Genomic DNA, 15,495 nt, shown 5'->3' on the forward strand with positions numbered 1-15,495 from the left:
GAATAAGAACTATTGTCTGTGAATTTTCTATCTACTTTTCTTCGTTCCAACTAAACTAGAAAGATTAATTCATTATTTCCTATGCGTTATTCTGAAGAAGTTGTTGGATCTGTTCCTTAACATGGGATTTTAAGGCAAAATCTTAAGGTCGTCTTTGCTGACCTCACTTTCCTAGTTTTGCTTTTGCTTTACCCTTTTGTCCAAGTTTCTTTCTCCTTCCATCAAGTTATGTGATATGCCTTTTCGTCTTTCTTTGACTCTTACTGTTCAATCAGTCAGGCAAAAACAATGATGCATGATTGATTGCCTTTATAATTTGATTGCGGAAGTAGTAGTGTGGCGAGCATCGCCGCACCTCAGCTACGGATATCATTCTACTCGGGGATTCAGACCAAATGAATGCCCATTTGTGATTTTTTTCATACCCTCTTCATATTCTACCCAGTAAAATACTCATCCCATCATATCCATATTATACCCAAAATATCGGGTAGAGTTTGGGTCTTACTTAGTCGAGATCTATTTATTTTTTTCTTTTGCAATATGTTTAACAAAAAGGTACTTTTTAAATTTACGTTCAAGTAAAATATTATTAAATTAGCTTATTAGTAGTATTTCATGATCTATCGATAAAATAAAATTATTTACTTAAATTTTTTGATAGGTGGAAATTTATCATTATTGAAATTTAAATAATAAACTTGTTTTTTTAGAATGATGAATCGATACTAACTAATTAAAATTTTAAGCAAGAATTTTAATCTTATCCAAATGATGGATCACTTATATTAATTAATTATGAAATTGAGATAAGTTCGAACTAAGAATGAAAATATAGAGTTGGGTGAAAATAAATGCAATTAAGTATAATATATTTAATTTTTATTTAAATCTCTCAAGTGTCCATTTGAACCTGCATATGTTGAAATTGATAGATTTTTTTACAAGTTGAGTTTTAACAAATTTTATTTATTCCATATATTACCCAAGTCCAACTAATTTAATTTTGTCCGTATTTTTTATTTCTTAAATTGTCAAGTTAAATTTTGATTAATTTGATTATAAAATTAATTTTTGAGTGATTAAAATCAGTGTAAAAAGCTCTAACATATTTGGCCAAAATATCAATAGGTAATCAAGATAAATAAAATATGTAATGAAATGATTACATACTATTTAATTTTTTTTACATATTAAGTAAATTAGTCGATTGATTTACTAAAATTTTATGAATTCAATAATTTAAATTAATGGATAAATGAATATTTTTTTGGAATTAGCATTAATAATTAGTATGGATATTTTAAAATATTAGACTCTATCAATCCATTCATTTAATTTTATGGTCCAAAGTAGGGTAAGGTAAGGTCTTCTACCTATTAGGTAGGGCATGTGTATGGGATAAAAATTATCTTTTGGGTATGGTAGGGCAATACTTTATTCATTGATAATTTATTTATTTATTTATTTTTTTCCCAGGGACCAACACACTCATACACTCTGTCAATGAATTCTGAACCCAACATCTCCACAATAAAATGTTAATAAGCTTAATCTTAGTCGTTTCTTATATAAGATACCGTTTATTTTGATTGAAGTTTTACAAAATTATCCTGAAAAGATATCTGAACGGAAAAATGGAAGCTAGCAACTTATATGTTGCTTAAGTGTGTCATCTACGTTCGACTATAATGTATTCGCTATTATAAACCCGCCCAATAAAGAAATTTTAAAGGATACGTGATCATATTTTCACATATAGCGCAAATAAAGCAACTTGCAGCGCGGATATGTTCTACGTGATGGGGCTATTTTAACTTATGATAGCATGTGTGCTATCATTTTATATTGGATATAAACGAGAAAATTAAGCAACTTATAATAAGTCTAAAGTTTTGTCAAGCAAGACATGCTTTTAATGACATGAAAGAAAGAAAAGAGTTAAAAATGCATAGCAGTACAAGACCCCAATATGATATCATTTGGACAATTTATTTTAAAAAAAAATAAATAAAAATCTTTGAATAGTTGTCTTTGAATAAAAATCTTTTAACAAGTAAAGAATTAATTGTTATGAATCAATTCGCCCACGGGTGCTGAGTGAGTGAGTGTGAGGCCCCACTGCATACAAGTTCCGTGCAATCAGCATAAAACGCTTCACGCAACACGACAACCAAACAAATATCGGGGCCCGCGTTCCCGGTCAACTGATGATTTCCGTAAAATCCGAACCGGAGCCAGAAAGGAGGGCCAATTCCGACAGACTCACGTCCCCACGCATTTTGTACACTATTCCGATAAAAGACTGTCCCTCTCTCCCTCCTGGCCTGCCCTGCCCTGCCCTTCAGATTCTCAGCCACTCTGCCCGCTGTAACGGCTACTTTTCTTTCTCAGCGTTTTTGGCCTTTTTAAAAATAAAATAAAATAAAAAATAGTCCCCAAGAATTCTGTTCATAATAAACCATGTGCCCTCCTGTCGTTTTATGTTAATGTCCCTTTTGGAGTATATATTTATTTCAGTGGAGTGGAACTGGGAATCTGAACTCTGTTTTGGCGGGAATCTGGACGGATGTCCTCCACCATCATTAGTGTTTGCCTGAAAAATGTACAGCGATTGTCAGCAGCTTTTCAAGTTGCAACGCTTTCATGGATATTATGAGCGAAGTCACGGGATTTTGAGTTCCATTGTTATTACATCCCTTTATTGGTACATACCGAAGCTCGTTGAGAATAATGTTATGGTCTGGTTAATCTTCACATTAGAGTAAAAATGGTAGCAAACATTACCATTGTTATCAACATTTAGTGGGAAGAATGAATTTGATCAAAATGCGGTAGACAAGATATTGAACAACTGAATTTCTAAGCTAGTCCAATTTTTCACGCATGCAGAGAATACATGAGTACACAAATTAATGAAATCTTGGAGGGAGGTTTGATTTTTCAGGTAGGTGAAGGAAGAGTGGTGGGATCTGCGGAGGAAGGGATTTCCGGGCCTAGTCGGCAGCCTTCGAGCATGAAAACGACATCAGTCATGGAAGGCCTTTCGAGAGGGTCAGGCATTGTGCAGAGCAATCCAACTTTCACCCCCAGCAAAAACTCTTCCCACTCTGATGATTCGGGGTCGAGCTCTAGCAAGCCAGGCTCGAGCAGTTCGGAGACTTGGCCTCTTTGTAATTGCCTCTTCACCCACTTCACTATGTCCTCGTCTTGTGTGAACATGACTGGTTTTTTCCCAGTTAGCATCTCTAACACCACGATCCCAAAGCTGTATACATCTGCTTCTTTGGTCGGTTGCCCTGTTACTGTTGCTTCTGGTGCTACGTAGCCAAGAGTTCCAACTGGCGTAGCTGATGTTGAAGCTTCAACTGGTGTTGCGATGGTCAGTTTATCCAACCCAAAATCAGAAAGATGGGCTTCAAAATCAGCATCGAAGAGAACGTTTTGTGGTTTTACATCCCCGTGTATGATTGAGACTGAATGCAAAAATGCTAAGCCACGGGCTATGCCTAGAGCAATCAGGTGGCGCATTGGCCAATTCAATACATGCCCTTCTTGGTGTGATGCCTCTTGAAGCAGGGTACCGAGATTTCCATTAGGCATGTAATCATAAACAAGAAGACGCATATCAGGAGGTGGCCCAGCATAATAACCACGGAGAACGGTCAGGTTGCGATGTTTAACCTTGCCTAGAGATTCAGCTTCTTTCCGGAAGGTGTTCTCTTCAATTGATGTATCAGGTAGCCGACGAATCGCGAGCACCATTCCATCAGCATAAGTTGCTTTGAATAATAGACCATACTTTCCCCTGCTCAGCACATTTTCCTCATCAAATTGCTTTGTTGCTTCTACAGTTTCTGCATATGTGATCTTGTTGTTGAACATAATAAGCTTTGGTGCACCATTCTCTCCACTTCCACGTGCCCCTTGTGAACCAGGACTGGGGCTTCGTTTCTTCTCTCCCGCTTGCCCTGCTCTCAGCTTCTTGCGCCACCTAAGAAGACTGTATATGTACCCACAACAACACAACAACAGCATTAAACCACCTGCTACAGCCACAACTATAAAGAGAATCAATCTCTTTCTCTTCCGTCTCTCTAAGTTTCTGCAATTCTTCTTCAGTGGCCTCCCGCATAAATTCTTATTCATAGCATATATAGAAGGATCACCAAACCGAGAAGCCAAAGCCTCTGGAATCTCACCCTCAAGATTATTAGCGGACAAATTTAAGTGCAGCAAAGCAGGGATCAGTGCAAGATTTGCTGGAATAACACCAGTCAGGCTGTTTGAGGAGACATCCAGTTCCGCTAATTTTGATAAATTTGCCAATGTGTCAGGAATGTGGCCTGAGATGTGATTTGAATCCAATAACAGGACAACCAAAGACGAACAGTTAGAAATACTTTCTGGGATTGGACCTGTTAAGCCATTGTGGCCCAGGTCAAGCCTCTGTAAATGAGATAAACTGGAAATTTCAGCTGGAATTTGGCCTGTCAATTGATTTCCTCTGAGCTCCAAAACTTCAAGACTTGTGCAATTGCTCAACTCCACCGGGATCGAACCTCTAATACGATTATGAGACAGTGAAAGAACAGTCAATGATCCAAGAAATACATAAGTAGCTGGAATCTCACCAGAGAAAAAATTCGATGAAAGATTTAGATACTGCAAACTAGACAAGCTGCTAAAACCTTCAGGAACATCTCCAGACAATGAATTCTCCTCCAAAGCCACAACCCGTAGACTTGGCAACCCAAAGAGCTCAACAGGCAACTCTCCTGACAAATTTTGCTTACTTAAATCAAGAGTTGTGAGCTTCAAAAGACTCCCTATGCCCGATGGTATCACCCCAGAAAACCCACAACCACTCATATTCAGAACCTCCAAAGCTTTCAATTCCCCAATATTTACTAGCACTTGACTAGAAAACCAGTTGTTGCTCAAATTTAGAGTGCTCAAATTGCTAAGCCTCATCAACTCCAGAGGCACAGTCCCATTCAAGTTGTTATCACTCAAGTCCAACACTTGTAGCGAATAGAGACTGCCTATGCTCACTGGAACCAAACCGGTAAACAAATTCCCACCAAGAATCAACATTGTTAAGCTTTTCATTTCCCCTAAAAACTCTGGTATCGAACCCGAGAACCGATTTTTCCCAAGATCAAGAACTCTTAGAGCCTTGCATTTCGTCACACTTTCTGGAATATCCCCAGTTAATGAGTTATTCCCAACTCTAAACTCCTCCAAAATCACCAAATTCCCGACATTATCCGGCACAGTTCCGGACAAAGAATTCCCAGAAAAATCTAGAATCTTTAATGTTGAAAAATTCATTAAGAAATCAGGAAACACACCATTTATCTGATTCTCGTGAAGGTCTAAAACTTCCAGTACACTAGCACACGTTTCACCATCATTATTCTCTATACCCGTGAGTGCATTGAAACTCAAGTTAAGAATCCTAATTGTGGCATTTAATACTGAAATGTTACAGAATAATGACGGCGAAACGACACCGGTTAGCTGATTACGCGGCAACGAGATAACCTGAAGACTTTGAAGTGAACCCATTGTCGCCGGAACGACACCGGAGAGCATATTATCCCCGGCGCTGACGTGGATGAGCGACGAACAGTTCGAAATCGCTGAGGGAATCGTTCCGTAGAGTTCATTGCCGTCGAGCCATAAGTACTGCAACTGCTGCAGTGCTCCGATCGTAGCCGGAATGCCTCCGGTGAAACGATTGAATGACAAATTGATGAGCTGGATCTGGTGAGCAGCAGAAAAGTTAGCCGGGATTTGGCCGGAGAATGAGTTGGAGGAGAGGTCGAGTACTCGCATACTCGCCGAGATGTCGCCGGAGATTTCTCCGGAGATAAGGTTGTGCGCTAGGTTTAAGACTTGGAGATTCGTGAGGTTTGTGAAAAATGCAGGCGAAATCTCGCCGGCGAGTGAGTTGTACTGCAAGTAGACCGCGCGTAGGAGAGAGCAGTCGGATAATGCGCGTGGGATGGAGCCGTTCAAATTGTTGGAGTGCAGGCTTAACCTGCGCAGCTGTCGCAGGTTACCTAGCTGGTCACTCAGCCGGCCGCTAAGCTGAAGGCGCGGCAGGCGGAGTTCGCGTACCCTGCCGGCGTAACATAGAATGCCTCGCCAATCACAGGGCGCGGCCGGAGTGGCCACATTCCAGCCGTCCATCACGCCACGTGGGTCGTAGAGATTCCGTTTGAAGGAGAGTAACGCTTGGATTTCGGAGTCGAGGCCGGCGCACGTTAAGGTCGCTGTTAGCGTGGCGCAGAGCGCCAGCGCGAGGAGAAGAGTAGCCGTTGACATGGGAACAAAATGTGGGGGTGGGTGAGGGCTTAGCTTAGGAGTGCGCATAGGGAGCGTAGGGTAGCAGCAGCAGCAGCAACGCCATATGTTGCGCTGGGTGCAGAGAGGATTGTGTTTGTGTTTTCTTGTTTCCCTCTTCCCCCAAAAGGTTTTAAAAGCAGAGAGAGAGAGAGAGAGAGTGAGAAACGCCTTTTTGCACTTTAGTTTATCCAGTCAAGCCATTTTACATCATTAGTCCAACACCACGCCCCCCGCTTCTCTGCCTGTGACCTCCCCTTCTATTTTTTATTTTTAATTACTAATATTTCTCATAAATAAATATTACTGAAATTCAAATATAAATATAATAACATATTGGGGATTAAAATATAAATATAATAATACCGATACCAATATATAATTAGTATTTTAAAATTTAATATTATGATCTTAAATCGCCCATTGTAAATGTCAAGTGGTTTTCTTTTTTTATATTAACTAGTTATCATTGCATGCTGCCCACGAGCATAAAAAAGGATTATAGTATGAGATGATGAGAAAAAAAAATTATAAAAATAAATTAACTTGTAATTATGAGATTATTTAAAAATAATATTAAAATTATTAATTTGAACAATCTTTTAAAGAAAAAAATGAATTAAATAATAAACCCGAGTATTAAAAAAAATTATTTCATAACAGTGTAGATATAGAATATCAAAATCGAATATTTTAGTGCTACAATGATTGACTCACTTTTCAAATAATAATCATGCATCAAACCAAATATGGGGATTTTATTTAAAAAATGTCAAAAAAAAGAAAATTTAGTAAAGTAAAGCCATTTGAGGTTTCTCAGTAAAGTAAGCGGCACCGCGGTCACAGACCGCGGTGCCTCAATTTTTTTTTAAAAAAAAAATAAAGTTTCTGTGGCACCGCGGTCACACACCGCGGTGCCACAGAAAAATCTTAATTTAATTGCCACCGCGGTCAGTGACCGCAGTGGCATGACAGATTATAAAAAAAAAAATAAAAACAGTGAAGAACCGCTATCTGGGATAGCGGTTCTTCACTAAAATTAAAAAAAAAAAAAGTAGTCAAAACCTGCAGCCTGCAATTGCAGGCTGCAGGCTGAGGCACCGCGCTTACCAAGCGCGGTGCCTCAGTTACATATTCACGGGCACACTTCTACAGTGTGCCCGTGAATACATTTGATTGCAGCTCACACTATTTAAGTGTGAGCTGCAATCCTCCTTCACCATACTCCAACATTTCCTTCAACATTTTCTCACATTTGCTCCTTCAACATTTCCTTCAAATCTCTCGGCAATTCCTCCTTCTTCAACAATTCCTCCTCCTTCAACAATTCCTCCTCCTTCATCTTGTTCTTGTTTTTGCACAATTATTACATCTTTGTCTTTAAAAAAATTTAGAGCGAAAATGTCGAATTTTGGCCCTATTGATACCAGTGTTTTGTACGGGCAATTAAATCACAGAACAGAAGATGTGTCCGAAAATCCGGATACAACTTTATCAGTACGACGTGGTGATATTGCTTTTTTTCGCGTCCTGCAACTAGCACCACGTCATATTCGTGTTTTACAAGTACTCCAAAATATGGGGTTTCTTGGTGTTTTGCAATGTGGGCATGTTGAAATTGACACCCACTTGATCACTGCTTTGGTAGAGAGATGGCGCCCGGAGACACATACTTTCCATTTTTCGGTGGGTGAAGCTACTATAACACTGCAAGATATCGCCATCCTGTGGGCACTCCCGGTGGAAGGTAATCTTATTACCGGGATAGATACAAGGTGTAGTACCCAACAGTGGCAAAATTATTGTCATCAATTGTTGGGTTTCATGCCCAATGAAGATGCCTTTAGATGGTCCAGAATAAAATTGTCAGTGTTATATGAACGTTTATTAGAAAATACAAGTGATGATGATAGCCCATTTGAGGCTGTCTTACAGGAGGCACGTATATGTGCCATGTGCATTCTTGGTGGAGTGTTGTGTCCTGATGCTACGGGGAACACCGTGTCATTATTATATTTGCGGCATATGGAAAACATACACGAGCAGTATGTATCAAATTGGGGTTCTGCAGTGTTGGCATATCTCTACCGGGAGCTATGTACAGCATCACAACGAGGGAAAAATAATATTGGCGGTGCCATGCAATTATTACAGATATGGGCATGGTCTCGCATCATAACACTTGCCCCCATCGAGTGAATCTTCGACACTGATGCCGACCATTCTAGACCCTGACAATGTTCTGCCTAATCCTCCATATGCTGCACGGTATGAATATTTTTATTTATTTATACAGTTATAAATAATTTTGATTTCACTTATTTTTCTTAATTTTGATTTTAGGTGGTCTTATCATATATCCCGTACTCATACGGCACACAACGCTCTTCGTATAATAAGGAATGTTTTGGATCGTATGCAATTTAACGAGGTATATTGTTATGATTTTTTTTTTTTTACGTTTAGTGTATTTCTGATGCATTTGTTCAAATATATTGACTGGCGCTATATTTTGTATTGTAGTTTATTTGGACTCCGTATGATGATATAACACTCGATCTTGATTCATTGCCCTTTTATGCAACGCGCACACCGTGGCATATACGCTGTCCATTGATCAATTATTCGATCGTCGAGATGCAGCACCCGGAGAGGGTTCTCCGTCAATTTGGCTTTGTGCAAAACATCCCCCCAAACCCATTAATTAGTGAGCGTCGTTTACACACAATAGACAGGCGGGGACGTCAAGACATGAATTGGGCTACGTTTCACGCAGACTATATTGCGAAATGGAACGATGTGCAATCACTGAGGGTGGAAGGACCCGTTATTCAAGGTGGTCTTGATACCGTTCCTGATTACATGAACTGGTATCATCAAATTACTCGTGTTCAAAATTCACATAACATATTGTCTACGAACACGCCGGTACATAATTTATAGCATTGATCAAGCCAGCATGCCTGTCTGATATCAAACAGACTCGATCATCCTCTGACGGCAACAAATGTTTGGAAAGCATTTGGAGGAACCAACGCCATGACTCAAGTGATTCTTCGTCTACGAGTGCAAACGCTAACGGCAGCACCTGCTGATTTGCATCTAAAGTTACTGCTACCAGCATTTTATGTTTGTACTTCGTGTACAAATGTGTTCCATCCACGCTTATAACGTCACGACAATAACGATATCCCTCAATGCATGGTCTAAATGCCCAGAAAACATATTTCAACATGTACCTGCCCGGGCTATCTGTTTCCAAATGCATCCACTCCACAACGGCTCCAGGATTCCATTTTTGCAATGCCGCCATATATTTGGGTAGTTTCTGAACAGAACTCTCCCAAGTGCCGTACCCTTGTTCTCTAGCGGCTTTCAAAGCAAACCAGGCCTTATGATATGGGACTTCAAAACCAAATTTATCTTTCACAATCTGCTGGACATGTTTTATATCACAAGATGGATCTTGACGAACCATACCCAGCAGATGTGTTGCGATCATGCTCTTTCCTAAGTTACCGTGATCAATAGAAATTTCATTCATCAGACATGTATGTGGTCCGACATACCTGGTAACTTTAAATAATTCCATGTTGGATTTGAATATGGCCCTCAGCATCCAACAACACCCAGTCTGTGCTTCGTATCTGCAGGCGACTTTCCATAATTTTTTGTTGCTTTCCACCACTCGGTATTCTCGTCGTGCAAATCGAACCGAGTAATCTTGTACACTTCCTTTCAAATGGTCCTTACTTTTAAACAGCATTCCGAGGGCGAGCTCTCCGGTGTTTGAGTCGTAAAAATTGCCCCACCTGCTAGTAGGGATATCAATCGAGTCTGCAGGGACTTCTGGGTGTGTTGTGCTGAAAAATGGAACTTCTGGATATAGGTTCATTCTGTCGGGCACGGCAGGCACGTTCAAATCAAAATGCTCTTGTGCATTCTCACCAAGAACTTCCATCATAACAGGTATACTTACATCACCATCATCGTCATTATTCTGTTCAATCTGGTCTTCTAATTCGACCTCATCTGGTTCCGAGTCAGCTTGCTCAGTGTTCAACAAGCTATCAGCTTCAAGCTCGTCATCTTCATCATTGTATTCAGATGAACCAGCATAATCCGATGAGCCAGAATATGCATTTGTCCCTGCATATGATGATGGGCCTGCATACGACGATGGACCTGACCATGATGAGGGGCCTGCATACGATGATGGACCTGCATATGATGAGGGGCCTGCATATGATGATGGACCTGCATAATCTTCATTAAGACCAAACCGCCCCATTTCTTGAGTTACTACTGGTAAACTCGGCAAATCTTGGGTTATCATAGACATATACGTTCCCCAATCACCAACAGCTGAGTCATCTGGTACAGCATTTTGCAGAACTTTCTCCGCTTCGACAAAAATATCAATCGATACATATCCATTCATCGGATTTAAAAAGAATTGCATATCACGATCCTTCTTAATTGCCAACAACATCTCATTCCTTTGGCCAAAATTAAAAGTTATGTATTTAAAAAATATATGCAATTTAAAATTATTCCTATCCATACCAATCTCTTCATACAAAATTAACTCTAACTCAGCAAATGTAGTACTACGAGAAATTTGCATGAATCCGAGTGGAGGTCGATCATAACTTACAGAACCATTCGAATTGATTTGTTGACCTCCAAAATATATAACAATATCAACAGTGTTTTGATCCGCCATATCTTCAGAACAATATAAAATACACATCAATATATATTTTTTTCATACTATAATAAGATATTTAAAATAAGAACAAATAACACGAAAATTTAATAAATAACTTACGTTTTAATCTTCAAATAACAAGTGCAGAAATTTTACAAGAATTGCGAGATGGTGGTGTATGAATTTCCGAAGGCTGATTTGAGAGTGTAAGGAATAAGAAACTGAAGGATAATTTTTGCAAGCGGCTGATTTGAGAGTGCAGGCTGATTTTTCAGTGTGTATGAATGTGAGAATAGCATCCGACTTATATAGGCAATAAAACCGCGGTAAGTAACCGCGGTGCCACAGACGATAATGCAGAAGAATTGATTGACACCGCGGTAACACAGCGCGGTGCCAGATACTGAAAAAGAAAAAATTGACTGACACCGCGCTTTGTTAGCGCGGTGTCAGCACGGGCAAGGTACGACGTGCGGGCCGGGCAATGCCACCGCGGTCAGTAACCGCGGTGGCTATAAAAAAATTTTTTTTTTTAAAAAACGTCAGTGCCACCGCGGTTACCAACCGCGGTGGCTATAAAAAAATTTTTTTTTTATAAAAACATTGCCACCGCGGTCAGTGACCGCGGTGGCTAAAAATAATTTTTCACCATATCATTGCCACCGTGGTCAGTGACCGCGGTGGCAATAGAAATATAGTTTTTCTGTGTCACCGCGGTTAGGCACCGCGGTGACACAGAATGTTTATTTTTTTTTTTAAAAAAATTCAGGCACCGCGGTCAGAGACCGCGGTGCCGCTTACTTTACTAACAGAATTAGAATGGCTTTACTTTACTAACTTTTCTTTTTTTTGGCATTTTTTAAATAAAATCCCCACCAAATATCATATAACAACGAGGAATTTTTATCATAGAATGACGGGATTTTTATTAATATTAAAATTTACTTCTCATGCTCCTCGACATTTATCTAAATATTTGTGTGCATATTTATCTCATTTATAATGTTGCTTTTTACGCTAGATTTTGTAATATTTGTTGACAAAAGCGGACTTTATCTACTTGAGCAAAATATCTACATTGCAAGCAACATTCTTTTTTTTTCCATCCATTTACGGAATTTTTCTTTTTTTTCTTGAAAAAGAAATTATAAAGTACAAAGGACTTTCATGAAGTTTTCTCATAATTACAAATATTTATTATTCTTTAAAAATTTATAAATACTCCTTGAAATTAATAATCGTCTAACAAATACTTCTCATGACAGCTCATTATAAGGGGATATTTGTTAGACAATCGTTGATTTAAAATATTTATAATTACGACAAATTTTATGAAATGCTGCCAACTTATCCCAAAAGAATAGAGGTAGATAAATATACACCCTGGACGGGTTAAGACATGTGGCACCAATTTATTTCATAAGAAGCTTGCAAAAACCCAAAAGCCTTGTTCGCAATTCATTCGACTTGAGTATTTCGCTCGCATCAGTATAATTTCTTTTAGTATATAAAAAACAATAGAATGTCGTAAATCTGATTTATATATAGGAAATGAAATATAAAACATAATACTGATTTACAATTTAGTGTCCAATTTCATGAAATGGTACATCACAATTATTCAATTACAGGGATTCTTAATCATTGCTAGACTTTTAGGACGAAATATATATTCATCTTAGACAATTAGAAAAGCAAATTACCTACCACTAATACAATTTAAAATGTTCCAAAAATTCAAAATCCCACCATTTGAGTAGTAGCCAATCTGGGCTCTCATCTACTGACCGGGAAAATATAAATAAATAACTCCAAAATAGATTTACCCTTCAAAAGAATCAAAATCTATGAAAAGCCCAAAATATTTTTGAGGATTCGTGTCTTTTTTAAGTGAGTCACTTTGAGTAGGGTCACATCTAACTCTTTAGATTCAATGACTTAACTTGTCAATTATTGATCTCAAATTTATTCAATGAATGCATAGAAGACACGTGACTCCGTACGATTTGGAATTCTTGATTCTCTATAAATATCAGTTGATGCACTTCACAAGATATGCTATTTATTACTATCAGATCGCACTTTGTGACCCTATAACCTCAACTTTGATTAATACTAACTTAAGTATCAGAGAATTTTAGTTAGAAATCACCTCGCAAGCCTAACGTTTTATGTGCAAAAAATCATTCCTAGTACATCGAAATACTCATCCAGATCTATACTCCAGATTATCGTTAAGTTATAGCTAACTCATTATCAAACCAGATTTAGATCACTGATAATTTCGACCCGGATCATCCACCGTAAATAATGCACAAAATTCATCGCGAGGAAAAGAAAAAAGAAAAGAAAGGGTTTGAAAATGAAGGGGAGTGGAGTCCCTGCTGCCATAAGAAGTCATGTTCAAGATGTGAACCTTTCCATCAATTGTGAGTTCTGACAATATATGAAAACATAAATAAATAAATCTTGGACCACCAATTAATTCCCTTATATTTTGGGGGTCAAATTGTGATATCTTAAATTTTCAAAATAGGTCCCAAGTCATTTTCAACTGCAGGCAAGTCGTCTTGATTACTGAGAAAAATAAATACCCTATCCGGCAACCTTGTCCCAATATGATATCTAACGATTAGTACATAGACAATCTACGGAAATTATGTGTTCTATTTTATTTTATTTTATTTTTCGCTATTTGTAATGATGCGGTCTGAATTTTTTTTTAATTATGAAATAGTATTGTATTTTGTATTTCATTGACTATATAAACATAATAACCTGTATTAAATTCGTGTTAATATTAATATACTAACGGACAATGTTGTGATTTCTAACCATCATAAGAAAAAAAAAAAATGGGTTCTTTCTTTTTTGTTTGCTCTCAACAAAGTGGAGTCTTTTATTATAAATCGATATTATTATTTGATCCAAATAAAAAATTGAGACTTTTGGAAAGATACTCGAATGATGTCTAGAACCCGAGAAAAAAAAGAAAGTCGTTAAGCTCATTGAGTGGTCTCCAACTAAAACCCTTGGATGCTTAAGTTAGTTCAAAATCGAGATAGAATAATTATAATTGCTAGATTTAGAATTATAGTCAAAATATCTTACCATAAATTAAACATAATGCATGTATTTATAAGGTCAAATATTGTGCCCACTTAACTGATTCACGTGACTTCATCACTAATTGAATCAAAGTAGGTCTGATCAGGCGATCCGATCCGACCTGAATAGGGGTGGATCCTAGCATAAGTAGTATTTCCTTTGTAAAGAAGGGCATTTATATCCTTTTGTAGATAGTCATAGTATATCCCCTACCACTATTTATATTTAATTAGGATTGATTATGCTTATTCTCATTTTAAACATATGGAATTACACTTTTATTTTTAAAACAAATATTGAAACTACAATTGCACTCCTTCATAAACTCTCCGTTTACAATTATACCATTTTCATTATACTGAAATTAACAAAAAATTTACTTAAACTTCTAATTTTATGCATAATTTAGCGTTTGTACAAACTATTGACAATATAATTAGTGTTTTTATTCATTGACAACTACTTTTAATCCAATGACAGTAATTCGAGAATAATATTTTATTAGAATTACACTCTTTTAACTATATATATTATATTTATTTTCTTACATGTATAAAATATTACTAGTGTATCTTTATCATAAATTATATGGAACGTTGAATTATGATTAAAAAATTAAAAATTTATCTAATTTTTTTATGACGTTAATATTTTCTATCCAAACCTCAACGGAAGAGGTACAATTATAAATAGAGAATTCTTGAACAGAATGCGTAAAAAATATAATTTTTGCATTTTTAAGATGGTTCTAAATGCAATTAACCATTTTATTTGATATATATAGCCTTTTTATATAAGATTCACGTAATTTATATTTTTCAAAAATAGGAATAATTACATCTACGCCCCTTTACCTATGGTCTATTTACACAAATTACTCATTTATTTTGAAAAATTACGTAAAAAATCGAATAATATATATAAATAGATCGTAAATCAGCGAACGTAAATCCAATCATCCCCTAAAATGTATTTACATACATAACGTGAATGTATTAATAAATACAAAATGTAATATTATTTTGTAACAAAGTATCCGGACTCAAAACGGAGACATCGTGATTTTTTAGAACATTGTAAATTTTAGAATAGAATTGTTCAAGGGTGAGGAGATGACAGTAGGAAATAGGGATGCTTTGAGCAAACCGCCATGGACGTCTAGATTTTTGGCAAATTAATTACTTAAGACAGGTTTTTGGTTTTACTTAGGTTTTGAGTTAAAGGAATAAAGTTGCCGTTTAATGTCCAAACGAATTTGTGTACTAATTCTATAAATAATGTAATGTGATGGCATAAGAAATATATACTTGAGGGTTTCTTCAAAA

At 37.2% G+C, this 15,495-nt stretch overlaps 2 protein-coding genes across 2 annotated transcripts; one reads left to right on the forward strand and one right to left on the reverse strand.

Annotated features, from left to right (window-relative positions):
• Positions 1 to 2,835: 2,835 nt before the first annotated feature.
• LOC105166077 (uncharacterized) lies at positions 2,836 to 6,520 on the reverse strand. The gene has a single exon (XM_011085298.3). The coding sequence runs from the start codon at positions 6,379 to 6,381 to the stop codon at positions 2,944 to 2,946; it is 3,438 nt and encodes a 1,145-aa protein (XP_011083600.1). The 5' UTR covers positions 6,382 to 6,520; the 3' UTR covers positions 2,836 to 2,943.
• A 1,144-nt stretch (positions 6,521 to 7,664) lies between these two features.
• On the forward strand, positions 7,665 to 9,294 carry LOC105166276 (serine/threonine-protein phosphatase 7 long form homolog). The gene is made up of 3 exons (XM_088882389.1): positions 7,665 to 8,546; positions 8,695 to 8,782; positions 8,875 to 9,294. Exons 1-3 carry the CDS (start codon positions 7,753 to 7,755, stop codon positions 9,292 to 9,294), a joined length of 1,302 nt encoding a protein of 433 aa, XP_088738515.1. The 5' UTR covers positions 7,665 to 7,752.
• Positions 9,295 to 15,495: the final 6,201 nt, after the last annotated feature.

Source organism: Sesamum indicum, linkage group LG7 (genome assembly GCF_026168435.1).
Source record: "Sesamum indicum cultivar Baizhima isolate 11 linkage group LG7, ASM2616843v1, whole genome shotgun sequence".
NCBI lineage: Eukaryota > Viridiplantae > Streptophyta > Magnoliopsida > Lamiales > Pedaliaceae > Sesamum > Sesamum indicum.